The sequence below is a fragment of the Chrysemys picta genome, chromosome 4 (genome assembly GCF_011386835.1).
Source record: "Chrysemys picta bellii isolate R12L10 chromosome 4, ASM1138683v2, whole genome shotgun sequence".
NCBI lineage: Eukaryota > Metazoa > Chordata > Testudines > Emydidae > Chrysemys > Chrysemys picta.
In genome coordinates, this window is record NC_088794.1 from 118,390,930 (window position 1) to 118,413,845 (window position 22,916).

The 22,916-nt window shown below is 39.9% G+C and overlaps 1 protein-coding gene across 2 annotated transcripts in view; it reads right to left on the reverse strand.

Annotated features, from left to right (window-relative positions):
• SEL1L (SEL1L adaptor subunit of SYVN1 ubiquitin ligase) overlaps positions 1-22,916 on the reverse strand; it is a 54,651-nt gene that overhangs the window by 15,949 nt on the left and 15,786 nt on the right. Inside the window, exons 4-16 of one of the 2 annotated variants that reach the window (XR_010600714.1) lie at positions 20,926-21,093; positions 19,424-19,529; positions 16,657-16,819; positions 13,304-13,357; positions 13,167-13,226; positions 11,702-11,783; positions 10,385-11,021; positions 9,302-9,358; positions 7,458-7,526; positions 6,607-6,684; positions 5,124-5,186; positions 720-807; positions 225-373 (exon numbers count right to left, since the gene is read on the reverse strand). Coding sequence is in view for 1 of the 2 variants with exons in the window: in XM_005311155.4 (XP_005311212.2) it covers positions 225-373; positions 720-807; positions 5,124-5,186; positions 6,607-6,684; positions 7,458-7,526; positions 9,302-9,358; positions 10,867-11,021; positions 11,702-11,783; positions 13,167-13,226; positions 13,304-13,357; positions 16,657-16,819; positions 19,424-19,529; positions 20,926-21,093 (1,292 nt within the window). In the remaining variant the exon portion in view is untranslated. The remainder of the gene's footprint in view (positions 1-224; positions 374-719; positions 808-5,123; positions 5,187-6,606; positions 6,685-7,457; positions 7,527-9,301; positions 9,359-10,384; positions 11,022-11,701; positions 11,784-13,166; positions 13,227-13,303; positions 13,358-16,656; positions 16,820-19,423; positions 19,530-20,925; positions 21,094-22,916) is intronic. The other variant, XM_005311155.4, reaches the window with a different exon arrangement.

Consider the following 22,916-nt stretch of genomic DNA (forward strand, 5'->3'; position numbering starts at 1 on the left):
TTTTGTTTTGAAATTTAAGCTAACAAAAAAAACCCTGGAATTTTTATTTCAGAAGCATCAAGACAAGACATTTTCAATTTTTTTTCAGAACAAAACTGATCGCTTCTCACGAACAGTTTTGTTTTGACAAATCAGCATTTTCCACAAAAATCATCTCATCGAAAAATTCCTGAGCAGCTCTACAACTTAGCCTGGGTTGTAAGTTTATGAAGAGAGGTCCTCACCTCAACAGCAGTATGACAGGAGCGCATCACCCCGGTGCCAGTGGCGTGCATCTGTGCCAGATTATAGAAAGCCAGAATATGACCACCCTGGGAGGCCAAATTAAAATATTTCAAAGCCTGCTTATAGTCTCTCTTCACTCCAATGCCATCTACAAAGAAAGAAGCCATACCAGAGGTCAACACTATTCAGAGATTGCGAATGAATACCCCACAAAGGCAGAATTGCAACCAAAATGAAGGATATAGTATTTGTGTTTTTAATTTAAACAATTAAGTAACAGTAGCTGAAGGCAATTTGTTAAGAAAAATTCCATCAGGTAAGGTCTAAGTATTCAAACTGAAGGAACATGAAGACTATTTTACTATATTTTGTGCTAGGTGGATTAAATTCTTGTGATGAATATACAGTACTGACTCATATATGTTAAACACACTCCTACTGTCCTAGCGCCATCTAGTGAATATTTAATGCAACAATATTCTGAAGCCACTTACTGTAATACATTGAGCCCAGCTGAAGCTGTCCATCTACCCATCCTTGTTCTGCAGCCTTCTGGAAATACTTTAATGCCAGTTCATAATTCTGCAGGAAGACAGGTTGAGTCATTATAGAGCCTAGCAAGGTGGCACGCTAAGGAGATATATCCTCATCAAAATGAGGATGGACTTGTATGAATGCATCTGTGCATCAAAAATGGATTATATGCCCATAAATCTTTATAAGATATGTTTTTGCTGACAACAGGAGAATAAATACATTAATGCTTCTTGTCCAGCTATGTAGAAGAGTTACACATAAAACACAAAGAAGAGTTCTGTTGAGTAAGACAACAATGTGATGCAGTTGTCATAGAATCATAGATTATAGGACTGGAAGGGACCTCGAGAGGTCATCGAGTCCAGTCCCCTGCCCGCATGGCAGGACCAAATACTGTCTAGACCATCCCTGATAGACATTTATCTAACCTACTCTTAAATATCTCCAGAGACGGAGATTCCACAACCTCCCTAGGCAATTTGTTCCAGTGTTTAACCACCCTGACAGTTAGGAACTTTTTCCTAATGTCCAACCTAGACCTCCCTTGCTGCAGTTTAAACCCATTGTTTCTGGTTCTATCCTTAGAGGCTAAGGTGAACAAGTTCTCTCCCTCCTCCTCATGACACCCTTTTAGATACCTGAAAACTGCTATCATGTCCCCTCTCAGTCTTCTCTTCTCCAAACTAAACAAACCCAGTTCTTTCAGCCTTCCTTCATAGGTCATGTTCTCAAGACCTTTAATCATTCTTGTTGCTCTTCTTTGGACCCTTTCCAATTTCTCCACATCTTTTTTAAAATGCGGCGCCCAGAACTGGACACAATACTCCAGCTGAGGCCTAACCAGAGCAGAATAGAGCGGAAGAATGACTTCTCGTGTCTTGCTCACAACACACCTGTTAATGCATCCCAGAATCATGTTTGCTTTTTTTGCAACAGCATCACACTGTTGACTCATATTTAGCTTGTGGTCCACTATAACCCCTAGATCCCTTTCTGCCGTACTCCTTCCTAGACAGTCTTTTCCCATTCTGTATGTGTGAAATTGATTTTTCCTTCCTAAGTGGAGCACTTTGCATTTGTCTTTGTTAAACTTCATCCTGTTTAACTCAGACCATTTCTCCAATTTGTCCAGATCATTTTGAATTATGACCCTGTCCTCCAAAGTAGTTGCAATCCCTCCCAGTTTGGTATCATCCGCAAACTTAATAAGCGTACTTTCTATGCCAATATCTAAGTCGTTGATGAAGATATTGAACAGAGCCGGTCCCAAAACAGACCCCTGCGGAACCCCACTCGTTACGCCTTTCCAGCAGGATTGGGAACCATTAATAACAACTCTCTGAGTACGGTTATCCAGCCAGTTATGCACCCACCTTATAGTAGCCCCATCTAATTTGTATTTGCCTAGTTTATCGATAAGAATATCATGCGAGACCGTATCAAATGCCTTACTAAAGTCTAGGTATACCACATCCACCGCTTCACCCTTATCCACAAGGCTCGTTATTCTATCAAAGAAAGCTATCAGATTGGTTTGACATGATTTGTTCTTCACAAATCCATGCTGTCTGTTCCCTATCACCTTACCACCTTCCAAGTGTTTGCAGATGATTTCCTTAATTACTTGCTCCATTATCTTCCCTGGCACAGAAGTTAAACTAACTGGTCTGTAGTTACCTGGGTTGTTTTTATTTCCCTTTTTATAGATGGGCACTATATTTGCCCTTTTCCAGTCTTCTGGAATCTCTCCCGTCTTCCATGACTTTCCAAAGATAATAGCTAGAGGCTCAGATACCTCCTCTATTAGCTCCTTGAGTATTCTAGGATGCATTTCATCAGGCCCGGGTGACTTGCAGGCATCTAACTTTTCTAAGTGATTTTTAACTTGTTCTTTTTTTATTTTATCCGCTAAACCTACCCCCTTCCCATTAGCATTCACTATGTTAGGCATTGCTTCAGACTTCTCGGTGAAGACCGAAACAAAGAAGTCATTAAGCATCTCTGCCATTTCCAAGTTTCCTGTTACTGTTTCTCCCTCTTCACTAAGCAGTGGGCCTACCCTGTCTTTGGTCTTCCTCTTGCTTCTAATGTATTGATAAAAAGTCTTCTTGTTTCCTTTTATTCCCGTAGCTAGTTTGAGCTCATTTTGTGCCTTTGCCTTTCTAATCTTGCCCCTGCATTCCTGTGTTGTTTGCCTATATTCATCCTTTGTAATCTGTCCTAGTTTCCATTTTTTATATGACTCCTTTTTATTTTTTAGATCGTGCAAGATCTCGTGGTTAAGCCAAGGTGGTCTTTTGCCACATTTTCTATCTTTCCTAACCAGCGGAATAGCTTGCTTTTGGGCCCTTAATAGTGTCCCTTTGAAAAACTGCCAATTCTCCTCAGTTGTTTTTCCCCTCAGTCTTGATTCCCATGGGACCTTACCTATCAGCTCTCTGAGCTTCCCAAAATCTGCCTTCCTGAAATCCATTGTCTCTATTTTGCTGTTCTCCTTTCTACCCTTCGTTAGAATTGCAAACTCTATGATTTCATGATCACTTTCACCCAGGCTGCCTTCTACTTTCACATTCTCAACGAGTTCCTCCCTATTTGTTAAAATCAAGTCTAGAACAGCTTCCCCCCTAGTAGCTTTTTCAACCTTCTGAAATAAAAAGTTGTCTCCAATGCAGTCCAAGAATTTGTTGGATAGTCTGTGCCCCGCTGTGTTATTTTCCCAACATATATCCGGATAGTTGAAGTCCCCCATCACCACCAAATCTTGGGCTTTGGATGATTTTGTTAGTTGCTTGAAAAAAGCCTCATCCACCTCTTCCACCTGGTTAGGTGGCCTGTAGTAGACTCCTAGCATGACATCTCCCTTGTTTTTTGCCCCTTTAAGCCCTTTGTGAAGAAAGCTATCATTCTTGGGGGGTGTATTAACATGAGTGTTGCATGTAAAAGACGGGAGGTAACTGTCCTGCTCTACCTGGCACTGGTGAGGCCTCAGCTGGAGCGTGTGGCCAGTTCTGGGAGCCATATTTTAGGAAAGATGTGGAAAAACTGGATGGAGTTCAGAGGAGAACTACAAAAAGGTTCAGAAAACTTATGAGGAAAGGTTAAAACAACTGGGCATGTTTAGTCCTGAGAAAAGATGAGTGAGGGGGAACTTGATAATGGTCTTCAAATTGTTAATGGCTGTTACGGAGAAGATGGGGATCAATTGCTCTCTATGTCAACTGAAGGCAGGACAAGAAGTATTCCGCTTAGTCTGCGGCAAGGGGAGATTTAGATTAAGTATTAGGAAAAACTTTCTAACTATAAGGGTAGTGAAGTTCTGGACTAGGCTTCCAAGGGAATTTTGGAATCCCTATCACTGGAGGTTTCTAAGAACAAGCTAGATAGACAAACAACTGTTGGAGTGGACTAGGTATACTAGGGTCCTGCCTCAGTGCAAGGGACTGAACTAGATGACCCCCCCCAGTCCATTCCAGCCCTATGTTTCTACGATTTTTATGTACTCTTCAGAGTAGACTATTCTCTAGCACTTGATGGCAAGTGTCGAAAATGGGGCTATTAACTCAGTCTTTTAGGACACCCAAGAAATCACTAAATACTTTACAGGTTCTCCAACAAACCTCTGCTTCAAAAATCTATGCCAGTAGCTATAGGATGGGTATCCATAAAGCTTTGATACTACAATAGCTGATTGCAGTGCTGTGCATAGACATAATTAGTTTGTTTAGCTAAATGGAATGGACACGTTGTACTGTTTCAGGAGAAAACAGCTCTAGAACCTCTTAGCTGCACGATTTAGCTTTGAAATAGTTCAGCTCAACTACAGACACACCTTGAATTTTGAATGTATCTGTTTGCAAAGCTGAACACCTAGAGCTCCGGGAAGGTATATCTTGCACATGGGATCACTAGCAAAGCAAGTGATGTAAGCATTTGTCTCTGCAGATTTCCCTAAAAATCTATACATAGACTTGCGTGTCCTTGAACCAAGAAATAAATAGGAATAGTTCAGAACTACATCTAAATTGCAAGACAAAATAAAGCTGGGTTTTAAAAGTATTTTATAGTATGTTTTGTATTTTAGGAATTATTTCAGTTCTGTGACTAGTAACATCTTTAATGGGCACCGGGTGTTCAAGTTATTTGAAAATATCATGGTATGTTTCTCAGTACTGGAATTTTACTTTCACGACTTATATCCATAGGATTTGAGCAACTAAAAAATGATTACATATGAAGGAAAAGTCAGCAAATAAGATTATGTAACCTAACACATAATTCTCTTCTACCAACCAAGGTATTTTAGAAATTGACTGGTTTTTCCGCTAGGTGATCAGGACTGAAAAGATACTATTCAGACTTACCACTGGAACTCCTCTTCCATACAGGTAAGCCATTCCTAGCCCACTCTGTCCAACTGGATTGCCCTGACAACAAAGGAAAGAAAAACACTTAAGGAGGGGAAAAAAGTGGGGGACCTGGCTACAAGTTTTACCAAAGTATTTAAGATGTCCTTTAATTCCCTCTAGGATAGCTACTGTTGAAGATTAACAGATTTTCATAAACTCTTTAATAGGTCATAGTCCCTCTTTAAGCCCTATGGTGCTAGCCTCTCCTTGGCGCCTATTGTGCTACCCTTATTCTGTTACCACTCCATTGATTTTAGAAGAAAACTAGGGTATGCCCAATACCAGAAGTGAGATCCTGTGCTGTGCCTCTCAGAGACACAGCACAGAACTTGCAGGCCAAGGGGAGGTGGCACTAAGGTAGCTTTCAGCCACCTATGTGCTCCTGAGTCCGGGCTGTTCTGAGGGCTGGAGGGGCCCGTGGTGTAGCAAATAGCCTTGGGGCCCTAAGTTATGACAACCTCTCTGGAATGTCAATTTATGGCCTACAGCACTGCCTAGAATCTCTACAGCACTGTGTGCTATGGCTCTGCCCGACACCCATCTCCATATACCAGGGCTTGTGAGTGTTCCTCTGAAGGCAGCTTTACACAGCTGTCTTCCACAGTGCATGCACTGGAGGGACTCTCCCCCAGCCAGGGCTGTTAGGATTCTGTTACACTGGGTAAAAAGTGCTGGAGTGGTATAAAAGGTCTGGAAAGGGAATGAGAATCTCACCCCAGGTATCATGACAAATTCAAGCAGTAATCAAGTTGCTAACGTTAGTTATCTTGCAGGGCATGGAAGAGCAAGGAAAGTACTAGCACTTCATCCCAAAACCCAAAGAACTACATTCTCACCACATTTTATACATACACTGTATTTCTTTCCCAAAAAGCTACTTCTGCCTCAAGCTAATCTTCCCATAAAATAAACATTTTAAATGCTCAAGCTTCTTTCGTATTTAAAATTCAGTGAGATAATCTGAACATATTATCAAAGGAAATGAAAGCATATGGTGCATGGACAAGAGAAAAACTGCAGCCCATGATAGAACACAGTGTCAGTTTAATTTACAGCTATGCTATACAACCATTTAGGAGAGTAAGTGAAGACTACACACACCCCACACACACTGCAGGGAAAATTCAGAGATGGGATTTAAACATCTAGAACAGAATCAATAGTTGCAGGTCATAAGAGAATTGTTGCACCTGTTACATTGAGCGGACTCCACGAAGCACTGTGGTCAGGAGATTAATTTTAGGTCTTATGAAACAGTCTATGTTTGTAAAGTACTTTACATATGAATTTTTGGCTATTTAAGTTACAAAAAATGAAGTCAAAGGGAGACTTTCGTGAACCAATCACTATCTACCTTTCAGAAGATATGGCTTTTATATTTCTAACTCACGAGTAAAAAAACAAAAAACAAAAAACAACAACAAAAAAACCCCCATACCATATCAGCAGCTTTCTTGAAATACTGAAGAGCAGTCTCATTGCTCTGGGGTATGATATCACTTCCTTCCGAATACATCTGGGAGACAAAACAACTAACAGTTAATTAAGAAAGGGGCATAGTTTAGTTTTAAGTGGGAGAAGTGAAGAACCTCAACTAACTTTCCATGTTGAATTCATGTCCATTTCTTTTATTGTCTGTCATTTAAAATATACAAAAAAATTCTATTTAGTGCAAACTTTAACATGTATTGATAAGAAAAGATGTGTTTTTAGACTAAGGCTAAATAGTTGTCTTTTAAAAATAAAAGAAAAACACATCTATGAAAAGAAATTGCTCTTTAACCAATAAGATGATGTTGATTAGGAGGCTTTGTTATGGGAAACTATTGTATTTCATCAAAAGGCATTCTGGAAAAATTTGAGATACCATATTGCTCCATTAACAGTAGTGTATACCATACACACATAGACCTAATATGCTGGAAAGGCTTAGGAGTCAATAAGGCAGAGCTAACACTCTTGTATTATTGTGGCTGCTCAGGGAGACAGATTATTGTGAAGTTTCTTACACCTTCCTCTAAAGCATTAGGACTTGAAGAAGAGCTCTGTGTAGCTCAAAAGTGTCTCTCTTTCACCAACAGAAGTTGGTCCAATAAGAGATTACTTCACCCTCCTTGTCTCTCTAAAGAGGCTTTGTTTGTTTTAAAATGAATGCCTAATTGAGGAGCTCAAGTCTTTAATTAGGCAACTAAATAATCATCCTGATTTTCAAAAAGTGGAGAGTACCCAGCAGCCCCCAATGAAACAGTCATCCACATTTGCATGCTCTGGAAAATACTTGTGTCTTACCTTTCCTAGAAAGGCCATGGCATGTGAGTTACCAGCATTAGCTGCTTGGTTGAAGTATTCAAATGCTCTCTGTGAGAAAGAATCCAAAAGTATTTTAGTCAATAAAAGCTTTTCCTTTCCATAAAAAAAATAGTGTTTATAGATTCTATATTACACTCCATTGGTAACAGGTATATTACCAAATATTGCTTGTGATGTACAGTAAAGGTTCCAACATGAAGATGAACATCCCTTGGCATGCCAGGAGTTAGCAAGAGGGGTCAGAAATAATGCCATTCATTTCAATTTACAAAGCAGCTTCATATCAACCTGTTTCAGAAGATGAATTCTCTAGGCACTTGCATAAGGTAAATTCACTCTATAATTACAATTCTTTTTCCATAATACATTTTGAGAGCACTGCCCCCAGGTGCATTTTTTTTTGCTGCCATAGAAAAGGCTGCACACAATGTCTGAGGACAACCTGCCATGCATGAAACCTGCCTGGTCTTCCTCTATCTGCAGAATGGCTCATGATTTTTAAGCACAGAATGGCCAAAATCCTGCCCAAGATTTTAACACAAAGTTGAGTGTCACTATTGGGAAACAGGAGCTGTTTAATTAGACATTTTGCCCAAGTCAACTGAATGATTAAATATACATAATAGGAGATTTCCCCCACATAATTTGCATACCTAGACCAGCAGCCACTCTGGGCCTGGCATGCCTCCAAAATTCAGGGAGGCGATGCCTCATTTTTCCAATTGTGAGCAGTCTATGTAGCTGAGCCCTATTAGCCTAGCCTAACTCATCCCAAAAAACTTAATTGCAGGGACATGTGTGTCTATAGAATGTTTTCCAGTCTGGGTAGATATTTAGATCTGATTTTGTACTATTCTGAGCTGAATACCAGGACTGTTTGATGTCAATAGGGAAAGCTCATTTAAGTTGGCTAAATTTAAAGTTCAGTTTGACCAGAACTAGCTGCTGGCTCTAAGAGGCCTTCTTGGTTTTAAATTCTTGATTGATACTTGAGAGGCGAGTGGGAACACTTGATCACCCTGGCAGTCACAAAACTGCACGTTAGGTATTTCAAATTGCCTCCATCTTCAGTGCAGACTCTGTGGCTGTGCCCAGTCTGAACGATACATATGGATCAAAAACAATGCTGAACAAAGGATGTTTTTGTTTTAAGTTAACTTAAAGACAACTGCAGAGTTCATTCACTCTCTTGTTGGGAATTAGTCTGGAATAATCATCTTCACGACATGCCCACTCTGAGTCTGAGTTGCACCAGCTCTTCATTTACCATCTCATAAGCTTTTTAAAAATTCTGCCTGCCTTCGCAGCAAACCAATTTCTTCCTATTGCATAAGCCAACCCCGCACTGAGCTGGGAATTGTGAACACCTGGCAGTACTGAAAGCCACACATCCATTTGCTGTTTATTCAGCCATGAAAGAGTATATTTATTGTATGGCAACAATTCTTGTAAACAACATGGGCCATATTCTAGTTTCAAAACTATGCATCAGCACACCAAGAAAAGCCTCTTACACATGCAAAAACTCAGTCACAGAGATGTGCAATGAAGCCTGTTGTCTCTTATGTACAGGAATCTTGCGCCATGTATTTTGACTTCATCTCCAATGTCTTCAACTAATGTGGGGCAGGGAAATAATCTGGTCCTTCTACCAATCAGAATAATGCATACAACTTGCTAAGAAAGCCAGTCACCATTGCTGTATCAAGCCAACGTTTAGACAACAGTTTTAGTTTTTCAGGAGGACTAGACAATTTACTCTCTTGTAAATCATTATATTTATCACTACAGCATAAATGCCAGTAATGACATAAAATGGGTACCTGGTGATTTTGCTCCACTCCTCTTCCTCCATGTAAATGTAACTGACCAAGGCCAACCTGAAAAATAAATGAAAACTTAAAGCATTGTGTGCCCCTGTATACAGAAGCTTTACACACAAGCAATACAATTACAAATTGAGAAAATTAATCACATGCACAGCAAACAGCATACCAAATTGTTTATCAGAGATAAAGATTAAAGGAATTAAGCTTGAAAACAAAATTATTCTACTTCAGTAGCTACCACAGTTTGAGGCAAAAGGGTGATTAAAGCAAATGAGTTGGCTGCCCCAGGTTTAAGATCCTTGTTACGATATAAAAAAAAGATTGAACATCTTTGAATTTGTTACCCTAGTTTTTAAAAATCATATCCTCTCAATTCTTTATTTGTTATGGTCAGTCATCTCTCAGTTCTTCCTGATTTCTTCTGTTAATGTGGATTAAATGTAGTGGAAGGGAGTCATGTTTACACTCTGCAGACAGCAAAATCCTCTACCCAGAGAATAGATACAATGTGGGCAGTGGTAGGCCAAGCTTCCTCCACGTGGCCCTACCAGTGTGCCCCAAACCTGACCTGGAAAGGCTACTTTATTTTCAATGGTCTCTCTGCTGAGATTGCTAACAAAGGAGCCAATTAATGACAGCTGTGATGTGGACACTTGTCCACTAACTTGACTGAAAACAATTAGTTTTACATGCAATGGATTATTTGCCATCAGTGACCACACAGCAGTCTAAGGAATGGAGTATTTCCATATAGTTACAAGAATTAACTACAGCATCTTAGATAACACTGCAAGATCACTTTTGAACGCCACCAAAGATCCTTTGGCTTCTACTTAACTGTGTCACTGCTACCATACATGGTTGGTATATTGTTGGTCCAAAGGCCACTCCAGTGTTGTGCCATGTTTATTCCTTAGGGTGAACATTTCTAATGTAATGCTAGGTAGAATTCTGTTGGGTTCTACCAAACAGAGGCAGAGAACAGCAACAAAGGGGGATGGAAAACATTCATGATTACAGACGACAGTTCTTCTAGTTAAATCTAGCCACCTTACAACCACAGACAAGATACCTAACTATGGTGATATTGGTCTCTTCTCCAAGGCCCTCAGCAGTCCTCTACTCCTCTGTCCTGAAGGCCCTGCACTGTGACAGTCCTTCTGGCCAACGCTCCCTCCAGAACAGCCATTTCTGCTCCTACACTGGCCAGAGGAGTTGGAGTGTTGCAAAGCTCTCTCCTCCTCAGGGTGTGAGGAAAGCAACCATTAGAATGTTGATCAAAAGAGGAATAAAAAAAGAAAAATTTTGTTCGTCAATTTTTATTGGTGGAATTAAGTTTGAAAACCAAGAATGTTTTGGTTTCTCAACAAATACCTGAAAATGTTAATAAAACTATTTTCCATCAAAAGAAGTTTCAGTGAAAAATTTCTGATCAGCTCTAGTAACCATGTTAGTCTGGGAGTAAGAGAAAAAACTGGATTCTTGAGAGCTTCACACATTTGCAACTGCTCCAACAGCCTCTGGAAGAGTCCAACCCCATCGTGTTATACTGATCATACCTGTGCTTGTACATCTCCTTTCTCTGCTAGAAACTGGTAATATTGAATCAAATCTTCCTCCAGCATCCCACTGGCCATTCCTGGATTTTCCACTTCATCTGCCAGGCGAATTCTCTGCACAACTGTGCCTCCTGTCAGAGATATATCGCTAGCCACTGGTGACAAGAAGATGAGAAAAACAAGTAAAGCAACATGAAGTTAACATACTAAGACATATAAAGTAAGCCATTTGCAGACAACTTTCAACTGAGTGCTACATTTTTGGCACACCACCAAAAAGACTGGTTTTATTGAAATCAAACAACCACCCCGATCCCATAAAATGGGCAAATACGCCTGTACATTAGAGTAAGTATTTCTCAAGAACAAACTAGTTATCCTATGATTTTGTGTATTGTAGGCAGGTGATAAAGGGGAGTAGACAGTTTTGGTTGTGACTCTGCCGTACATGGATGGTGCACAATGCAAGACAGTTTAGGTTCCACAACCAACATTAACTCTGAATTTCCAGAATTCGAAGGATATTTTTGAAATAAATACAAAAATCTATTAAGTTTTTCTAGAAAGATGAGTTAATTTATAAGATTAATCCTGCCTGGGAATATCAATTTGTGAAGTACTTTGGCATCCTTTAGAATTAAAATCTTAAATTTAAAGATTATACATGGAAGAAGTTATCATAAATTAGTCTACAATATCTGTAAGAGCTAACCTACCAGTATGTTCAACTAATGGAAGTATAAGAATATAAAATTCTAAATATTTTGAAGTATGCCCCAACAAATATTGTAGGTAATTCTAGATTTTCTCCTTCGTTAATATGAATTTTTTTTACCATGATTAGCCACAAGTCGATAGTGAGTGAGAGCAGATTCACAACTCTGAAGGACTCCTATCCCACCCCAGTACCGGTAACCCTGCAGAGATACAAAAGCAAGGAACCATCAGTTGTTATACAGCCACTTATTGGACATTTTATGCAGTTAAATAGTTGGATGCACTTGTGCGACTTTCATCAACTTTTCACAGCAGAAGAAATGCTTAAGATTAGACGTACTGTTAAATACAAGGTCAGAAGGATTTTTTGGATGTCAGCCAATTACTCCTAACACAAATGAATAGGGCCCTACTAAATTTATTTTGGTCAATTTTATGGTCATAGGATTTTAAAAATCGTAAATTTCATGATTTCACTTATTTAAATCTGATGTTGTAATTGTAGGGATCCTGACCCCAAAAAGGAGTGTGTTGTGTGTGTGTGTGTGCAGGGGGGGGGGGGGGGGGGGGGATTGCAAGGTTATTGTAAGTGGGTTGCGGTACTGCTACCCGCACTTCTGCGCTGCTGCTGGTGGCGGTGCTGCCTTCAGAGCTGGGCAGCTGGAGAGCAGCAGTTGCTGGCCAGGAGCCCAGCTCTGAAGGCAGAGCCGCCACCAGCAGCAGCACAGAAGAAAGGATGGCATGGTATGATACTGCCACCCTTACTTCTGCGCTCCTGCCTGCAGAGCTGGGCCATCAGTCAACAGCTGCCATTCTCTGGCCCTCTAGCTCTGAAGGCAGAGCAGAAGTAAGGGTGGCAATATCACAACCCCCCCTAAAATAACCTTGTGACCCCTCTGCAACTCCCTTTTGGGCAGGACCCCCAATTTGAGAAACGCTAGTCTCCCCCATGAAATCTGTATAGTACAGGGTAAAAGGCACACAGAAGACAAGTTTTCATGGGGGAAGACCAGATTTCATGGTCCATTATGTGTTTTTCATGGCTGTGAATTTGGTAGGGCACTACAAATGAATGCAAGAGAAGTCAACGAGCCTTGTGTTTTAAGTCAAACAAAACAACTAAACAGATTTTGATGCCTCAGGAGCAACAATTTAACATATTCTGTTTAAAGGCTTTGCATTTTATATACCATATTCTATTTGTGTGTTTTATATGGAGAAAAACAAGATCCTGCTTTGGTTTTTAAGGGCTTGAGTCTCCTCTCATTTATACCAGTGTAACTCTGGAGTAACTTCACTGAAATCCCTGGAGATAAATAAGGACAAAACAGTTGTGAAAGGAGACTCAAGCCCTAAGCGTTAAACCTTCCACAGAAGGTGGAAGCTATGAATTAAACTGTAATGGAATGGGTAGGCAATAAGAAGCACTGTATACACATGCTCTAGTGTTTAAAAACTGTGCACCTACACTTTTAAGAGAATATAAAACATTCATGATCTTAAAAATGGAGATATAAAATTAGATAAAAAGGAGCATTTCTATTAACTTTAGTTCTGTGTATTAGCTATGAAATCTCACTTACTAAAATCATGTGCGCTATCAGATTTCCTCCAAGAGCTCCAAAAGTGTAATAAACCAGGGCCTAAAATAAGAATAGAAGATAATTAATCATTTGCATCTGAAGTGAAATAAAAGCAAAAGTGAAGAGTTGACAGTTACCTTAGCTTGACTGGAATTAACACCAAGACCAGATGCATAGAGAAATCCAAGAGCCTGAAATAAAAATACAAGTCAATGAATATCTGGAAGTTTTAGGATTAGGTTTGTAGACTAGGAACAAAAAAAAGGTAAATATGTTTATAACGACAAGAAAAAAGACTTGTCACAGTTTAGAGACCTATACTGCTATGAAGCTGCAGTGACCTGGAAAACACAACAGGTACTTGAGTGCATATAAGCAGACCAAAAAGTCCACTTTATTTGGGTAACCCCCACGTCTAATTCAGCTGCAACATGTTTTATTGTTAAATATAAAGTACATGATTTCTCCAAGGTCAAGTAGGCTACCATGGATTTCTCTTATGTTCTAGAAGAGGCAATGTTGTTTGGTATCCCCCGGAGCGTAGGGCTGCAAGCCAAAGACTCAAGAGATCTAATAATGACTGACAAACTTGCTGAGTTGCCTTAAGCAAGCACCTTAACCTCTATGCCTCAGTTCTCTCATTAGTAAAACAGAAATAACTTCTCTCTCACCTGGAGTGTTTTGCAAGGATTACTTAATTTTCAATGCTCTATACAAAAAATTAAGTTCTATACAGAGAAGGAGCTGCCAGCAGGGTGTTCTCCAAGAAGGCTCTGGGATTGTGGAACTTTCTCCCCATCTTGGTTCAAAACAGCCCAGAGCTGATGGATTTTCAGGTATGCTGCAAAATCTATTTGACATAAATCCGGCCAGGGCAGAGTTTGAGCGTATATTCCTGGGGGCAGGTGTGTTGCTTTAATTTACTGGTTGGCTGAGCTAATTCATTATTTGTATATGATCAGTTTTGCTACTGGGCAGTAATCATTTGCGATTGTAAATCTAATTAGTTATGACACTTAGAACTTTCTGAAGAAAAAAACAAAAATAAGCACTGCTCTAGCTCTGCCACCTGGTACAGCTGTGTGGGCCAGCAGAGAGAGAACACAGAAGATACAGTGTCCCACACAAATATAAGAGTTAACTTCCACAGTTTGACATGTTAGGATAATCAAGAGACTTCACCTACAGTGAACAGTTAATATCATTCCACCAAAACCAGAAGTCTGTTGCAGCCATTAGCTGATCAGTTATCACTGATGGCTGCATACAGGATTTCAGAAGTAACACAGCTATGGGCAAGTCATGAATCATGCATCAGTCTTGATCTGGACCTCACTGCCTGAAATTGTGGAGACAGGATAGCCAACAGGTTTACAAATACTAATCTACAGACATTTGTACCCATGATCAAAACGTGTGTGTCCTGAAATGAAGACTAATATGTAATTCCACTTAAAAACCTCCAGTGTAGATGGTTGTGATGGTACTGCAGTATGAATACTGCTAGTCAGTGGGCCTCAAACTTTTTTACTGGCGACCCCTTTCACACAGCAAGCCTCTGAGTGTCACCCCCCTAATAAATTAAACACACTTTTTAATATATTGAACACCATTATAAATGCTGGAGGCAAGCAGGGTTTGGGGTGGAGGTTGACAGCTCTCACAACCCCCCATGTAATAACCTCATGACCCCCTGAGGTGTCCTGACCCCCAGTTTGAGAACCCGTACGCTAGGTGAATAAGGGCCTATGCACTAGCTCTCTCCCTCAAGAATTCTTTCTTGTAGACAATCTTTAGTAACTGAAAAAAGATACAAATGTTCCTGCTGAAATTTCCAGTACTCAGCAGCCCTACACCATAACAGTCACTGAAAAAGTTCTATTGCTTGTCATTTGCTCTCAAGATATTCAGAGCTGCAGATGCAGGGCCGGGGAGTAAGGGAAGGAGAACAGTACTCATTTAGACAACCATTCAAACAATAGTCCTACCCTTTAGACAAGTTACAAACAAACCTCAGTGCTGCTAACAAGCCTTTGAATCACTTCCACTCGTATGACAGAACATGGATATTAAGAGAATGAACTTCACACAGCATGCTCCAAGATTCCTTTATTTTCCCAGGAAGAGGGGTTGAATTAGGTTATGGAGTGGAGTGAGGGAGTTTACTTGAATGGGGCAAGATATCTTTGAAGTAATACATTACTGGTCATAGGTTTAGACTGCATAATTCCTTTAGACTAGCAAAAAAAAATCCCACTTAATGTGATTAGTATATGCACATGGTTATATTTATAGGAATAGCTGCGTTCCATTCCATTGCCAGAAGTTTGTATATTTTTATAAAAGACATTCTAACAAAAACTACAAAAATTATTTTTCAGCCTCCTACTAGAGCAGGTACTTTAATGACATTAAGGTGTATGAGAGGAAATGTAAGTGGATGGAGGCAACAAAAGAAATTAAGGGAGAGAAGTGTGAGGGGGAAAAAAAATCTCAGTCTAAAGTGTCAGGATGAGGCTTTCCTTCAAAATTAGGTATCTGCACCTTGCATAAAGTGTATGTGTAAATATTTAATGAAAATTCTGTGTTGATACCTACAGCCTTTGAAACCAAAAGGTTAACAATTCTAGAACATTTAAAACATGTATGTTTGTGACTAAAAGGGCAATTATGTTTCATCTAACAGTTGTCAAATTCCCAGTGTAGCCTACATAACCTTGAAAGAGCTTAACTATCAGCAGTTATCTTTATGGAAATCCCATAGCCAAACAAACAACACCGGGCCATTGACTCAGAAGTTAAAAAGATATTTGGTTGTCTAAAGTCTTCAAATTGTAGCTGCCTGTATTTTCCTGATCTACACCCAAGCTGGTAGTTAGTTAAAGCGATGACCAGACCAGAACTTGCTACTTACACATAGGTGTAAAATAAATAAATAAATATTTCCTTCTAAACGTCATTAAGTCAAAACATCAGTTCTAGATGTCAGATTTATTTAAGAGCAAAAAAGGTGCTGGATTGCAGCCCAAGAGACTTAAGTCCTGTTTATCCACAGAACATTTATAGCCCAAGGAAAAGCAGAGTCAGTTTCCCCCATCAACGTTCCTCATCCCATTCTAGAGGTGAGAAGGGAGGTCAGTCTTCATGGCTTATCCAGCCCTTGGTCATTGCTGAAGCTGACAACATGAAGGCTAAACAAAGCTCCCTTTAGAGCAGTGTCCCCCCTACTGTAATCTGACCGTGCCCCCTTGGGAGCGGAGCTGTGGCTGGGAGCCATGGCTGGGGTCAGGAGCCGGCAGCTGAGGCTGGAAGTGGAGCCGCAGCTGGATCGGGGCTGAGCTGGAAGCAGAGTGGGACTGAGTGGTGCTCCTTCCGTGACCCGCAGGGGGAATGGCCCAGGCCCCGCTGCGTCCCCCCCAAACATTCTTCTGCACCCCCCTAGACAGGCATTTCCCACAGTTTGGAGACCACTGCTTTAGAGCATACATACCGTTTGCCCTTTAGGAGATCCCTCCTCAGTCAGTTTCTCAAACAGCTCTTTAGCAGACTGGATGTTTTGCTTCAAGTAATCCCCAAACAATAGAGCATAAGACACTTTTTCCATTGCCTTGGTATGGTTCATGTCAGCTGCTTTCAGAAGATACTGATATGCTCTTAAAGAAGAATGTAATTAAAGGTTTAGTCACCTTTAAACAAACAAAACAAGTTCTATCAGTAAAGCTAAAAGGTACAGAGGAAACTTTTCACTGCCTCACTCTGTCCTAATTGCCACTCTATATCTACCACTACCTAATTCGCAGGCATTTTCCTTTTTAAACACAGTATAATATTCAAAACCTCACATGATTAAACCCAAATTAAGAGCATATCCATGGGTTCACAATCCTCCACATACATTGTTAACATATAAATTAATATTATTCATGAGCCTTTTTAACAGTTCAGAGTCAGACACCTGCTCACTACAGAGGTTTTTTTCTGTTGTTGTTCTGGTAATGGAAGACACCAGACATAGGATCTAGTGACAAAAGTAAAGTTACCATCACCACTGTTTTTTAATGGTTTCATAGGTCGCATGAAAAAACGGAGGGCATCAGCTCAACTATCTTGATTCATTTCAATATTAAATCAATTTAAACTAAAAGCACCAACGGATTCCATACAAATACTGGGCTAAAATGATTACGTAGTTATTGTTGTAATGAAGTGGCCAGATTAACCATGAGAAGTTTTTGGGAAAAGGCCTTTTTGCTAAATTAGTTTTGCTGATTTTGCAACATCCATGGTTGAAATATAGACAAAAGGTTTCTTCACTGATTCCCCAAAAGGTATCATTTAAACAGGTTAATGTATAAAAAAATTGTTTTGTATACTTTAATCTGTGTAAGATACTAAACTATCCTGAAGAGTTTAAAGGAAATTGTCTCACTTCTTTCTTTTTTCCTATTTGTTTGCTTTCCATGTTCCTTCCCATTCTCTGGACTTCTTCCTTTTCCCCTGTAAATAAATCTTTATGCTTCAGGCTCCATTTTGGTTTCTTTTGCACCACTCTCTTGTAGCCTTATGTTTAATATCCTTAGAAAGGGGAGTATAGTGACTTGAAACTGAAAGACCACCACTACTAATTCCTATAATATTTAAAGCACAAAAGGCAGGATGATCTTACAGATAAGGTACTGGACTGGAACCAGATTTTCAGAGTCCAATTCCTGGCTTTGTCAAAGATTTCCTGCATGACCTTGGATAAATCACGTAGCCTCTTGTGCCTCAGTTCCCATGTGTAATGTGGGAATAATGCTTCCTTTCTCCCATTCTATCTTGCCCAAACTAAACTTTTGGAGGTCTTTGTCTCTTATTGTGTCTATGTAGAGTGCCTTAGTACAAGAGGCCCTGATCTTAAATGTGGCCTCTAGATGTTACTGTAATACACATGATTTATAGTATTTATAATAAGTCGGAACTACCTGACATTGCTGCTGAAGGAGACATTGTCATGAGTAGACATGAAGTGGTAACTGGATTTACTAGATGGATGGAGCACAAAGAATCCAGACTGAGCAGAATGAGAGTTTCATCTCACCCTTGCTCTTCCTTGGTTTCCTCTTTTGCATTTATTCATTTATGTTATACAAAACTAAATTGTAGTAAATAAGTTAATTAGCTAGTACAGAGAATATAATCAATACTTTGCAGTTATATATAGTGCTTTCATAGTAACGAAGCAAGAGAAGAGAAGGTCCTACTGAATCTTGTTAATCTAATCTTTGAAGAAGTCAGTGGGATCCTGAGTTGAAAGGAAAAAGATTTGAGGAGAGTCAAAGGTGCCAAACATGCATTGGATATGTCAAATGTCAGTGAATCCAGATTTGAGTTTTTAGAGTTCATATCAGGGCAGCTGTTACATCCTGCAGGGGCTGTTTTAAGATATTCCTCTCTGCTGCTTAAGTAGGTGCCACATGTTACAACAAAAAAATGTCTACAATTCATGCTCTCAGTATAGGTAAGGTATAGAGAGGGCCAGGAATTTTTTTACAAAGTCTTTTTCTGATTTTTAACTCAGAAAATGCTGATTTGTCAAAAACTTTTCATGTAAACATGGCAGCTTCAATGAAACCACAGACAAGTGGTTAAGGACTCACCAGGCAGAGTATGGACTTGGACCTGGGTCTCCCACATCTCATGTGAGCATCTTAACAACTGGACTATTAGCTACTCAGGTTGTTGCTGGGGCGGGGGGAGGGGTGTGTGTCTTGTTTTTCATTAAAGATTTCAAAAGGTTTTAGGTTTGTCCTGCTATAGGATGGCTTTTAAAAAAAAAAAAAATCTTGAAATTGTGTGTGTAAAAACAAAACAAACAAACAAAAAAAAGATTCCTCCTGCCCAGCTCTTGTTACATGGCTAGAGAAAAACAAACAATGGCTGTTGTGCTGAAGTAGAGAATTGCACTGCTTAGCAGCACAATTAACATTGTTAGAATTATCTGAACACATGCTAGAAAAAGTCTGGCTACTTTTTGTGGATCTACTCAAAGAAAGCTGTCATGAGTTTCTGCTCCTGTGAATGTTCTCCAATTACCATTTATTCTCAACGCCACATGACTGATTTATATAAAATTAAGTCTATATAACTTCTAGTATCACTCAAGTCTAAAATCCAGTGTTTCATTAAACTGTTTCCTGGTTACAAGACATCATACCAAACCAAGTCATCTGTTTCTCCCAAGAAAGACCTATGTTAGTGTTCAAGCATGGACTTACTCTTTCTTCTGTGCCTTTTTACTGCTCTCGTTAAGGATTTTCATCCCAGTGTGGTAAACATCCTCTGCTTCCTGCATCTGTCTTCTCTTATTAGACTGTTCTTCAGCTAAAAAAGAAAAAAGATAAGTGGTTTAATCAAATGCAAGAGGCTGGTCTCTTAAACATCTGTTTCTGCTGGCCTTCATGGCAGATTCTTCCTTGGTCACATAGGGCGCTACCAAATTCACAGCCATGAAAAATGCGTCACGGACCGTGAAATCTGGTCTTTTGTGTGCTTTTACCCTCTACTATACAGATTTCACAGTGGATACCAGCATTTCTCAAACTGGGGGTCCTGACCCAAAAGGGAGTTTCAGGGGGGTTGTGAGGTTATTTTAGGGGAGTCGTGGTGTTGCCATCCTTACTTCTGTGCTGCCTTCAGAGCTGGGTGGCCGAAAAGTGGTGGCTGTTGTCCAGGCGCCCAGCTCTGAAGGCAGCACCCCATCAGCCGCAGCACAAAAGTAAGCATGGCAATACCATACCATGCCACTCTTACTTCTGCGCAGCTGCCTTCAGAGCTGGGCAGCTGGAGGGTGGTGGCTGCTGACTGAGGGCCCAACTCAACAGGCAGCAGCCTAGAAGTAAGGTTGGCAATACCATACCATGCCATTCTTACTTCTGCGCTGCTGCTAACGGCAGCTCTGCCTTTAGAGCTGGGCTCTCAGCCAGCAGCCACCGCTCTCCAGCTGCCCAGCTCTGAAGGCAGTGCAGCTGCCAGCAGCAGCGCAGGAGTAAGGGTAGCAGTACTGCAACCCCCACTACAATAACCTTGCGATCCCTCCACAACTCCTGTTAGGGTCAGGATCCCTACAAATTACAACACCCTGAAATTTCAGATTTAAATAGGTGAAATCATGAAGTTTACAATTTTTAAAATCCTATGACCGTGAAATTGACCAAAATGGACCATGAATTTGGTAGAGCCCTACACATGATCTTATTACTGCAAGACAAGATACAGAGGTTGTGCTGGCAATGAGGGAGAAAGTTGTCTCAATGGGCTGTTGGGTTTTTATAGCCACTCTTTTTTGTGCATTTGCCTAGTCTTTCATTTATTTTGCTATCACCATGCTGCTCAAATCATCCTCCTGGAAGGTGGGGATAAAAAGAGATAAAATATTCTCGAACACACGTTTTGGCTTCCTTTCTGCAAGAGACAAAAGGGTCATATTTGTGCAGCAAGCCACTGACTTCAGTGGGAAGTATACAGTGAATTCCCCATGTAACTCTTAAATTGTACCCATTAAGGTCACTTTCAGTTTCCATGAGCCCAGGAAATGGGAGTACCACATGATAGCTGTTCCCACACTATCTATGTCACTAGGATGGCTCTCCCTTTCCCATTACTTCTACTGTGCAAACCTTATGTTTATGGAGACACTTGCTCACAAGGGATAAGGAGACCATTAAGTTCAGTAAATATTCTTTGATGAAAGAAAACAGAAATGTATCTGGCTACTTACTTTCACAGAAGCCCCACTTTTGATCTCTCTTGTAATCATAGGTTGTTGCACACCAAAGCCTGCCGTCTTCCCTCCCATCAGCAGTACATTCTGCATACTCCTTCTCCAGGAACAGGAAGGGGAAGTGGCAGGGCTCACTGTCTGCAGTGCCTCCGATGGCTGTTAAAACTGACAAGAAAAAAAAAAACCCCACCAGGAATGAGATCTCTCATGATTTCTCCCCAAGTTAAAGTCGGTCTCTCACACACATGTAGCAAACAAACTGTTCACCACCACAGGGGACTGTTCCCTGTACGCCAGGTTTTTGAGTTTTACTACGACAAACTCATTAAGCTGCAGTTTCATTATTCGTGCAACACTATAAAGAAGGGAAATAAAAAAGGGACATATTTGATAAATAAGATTCACATTTTAATGTTATCCTTACTATATTATTAGTGGTTTTAGATTATTAAAAGTCTTAAGATATCAAAGCTAGAATTTGAAAATCTAATTTAGTTTCCAGTGCCCATATACTACTTGCTCCTGTATTGCACTTCGCTCAGCTAGGGCAATGAAAAAGACTGATTAGATTGACATTTGGTTATAGGAAGTTTGATTGTTGGTTCTTATGTACTAACTTGCGCAATACTGCAGTTTGAGTCTCTAACATCATAGGGAAATATTTAGATCTAAATCTCACTGAATTTTTATGGATTTTTTTAAAAATGGACGACATTTCTATTAGCTTTCATTAAAGCTTCTCATTTTACAAGCACTGCCAACTCTCATGATTAAATTGTGAGTCTCACAATTTGGTATTTTCATTAAACCCCCAGCTCCTGGAGTCGTGAATAAAAGATACTCAAACTTTACTTTAAACAAAAACGTAAGTTTCTAGTCCTCCGGGTTAGAGAGAAAAGCTTGAAAACATGACCCCTGAAAGCTCAAAAACCAGAAAGCCATAAAACACTTTAAATTTTGTTTTTGTTTTTAAAGTGAGCCCAACTTATGATTTTTGAATGCTTGGTGCTGTCAATAATATTTTAAAGATACATTATTTTATAGGTATGGTTTAAGTCTCCTCTATAAAAAAAATTAAAGTTGTTTACATACGGGTCTTCTAGAATTATTAGGAACACTGCTATGCTGGACAATTCCAAAGATTTCATTTTTGGGAAGACAATGACATATGAGCAAGTTAGTTGCTTGCCCAACAGTATACACTAACTAGTGGCAGAATGATTTTTCCTCAGAATATGCACACAGTTATTGGCCAGCTACAGCACCTATGGCACAGGGACTTAGCACAACAGTCATGAGTAACCCTGGAGTAGTCTTCAGAATTAAACTGACTACATGTATATTCTATTGTTACCTGCTCAAGTACTGAACTAAAAGATGTCCACAATAAGTGACCAACAAACTCAGCACCTTGGCATCAGCCCTGTTGAGAACTTGGATTTTGTCTGTATTGCAGTTATTATTTTGGAAGGTCTGACAATTTTTTCCATGTCAAGGTGAAGTTTTAAAGTTACTTTTTTGGTATCTCCCCCTTATAACCATGTTAATTAAAAAGCTATGGAAGAATATTCATTCACTTTTTATAAGAATCCTAAATTTACTTAGCATTATCCCCCTAATCTGGTTTCACATAACACTATGCTAAAGTCTATGAAGTTAGAAAGGTCTTTAAGTACTGGTGACATAGCATAGCAGTGAAGGGGAAAAAAATTAAGTCAGCTTAGGTTGCACCTGCTGGGTAAATGTAGTGTAAAACTGAAACTCTGGTAAAGAACTTCTCTCTCTCAAAGTTGCATAAATAGACAAATGATGGTTTCATATGAACCAATAGCAATGAACATTTCCCCCTCCTCCACTCATCAGTTCACCTTCTTGGAACTCAACAGCTTTTTACAGGCCAAGACTAGAGTTTTGAATGAATATAGGATTTGCCATACCAGATCAAATTACTGGATTTATCAAGTCTGGTTCCTGGCCTCTAGCAGTGG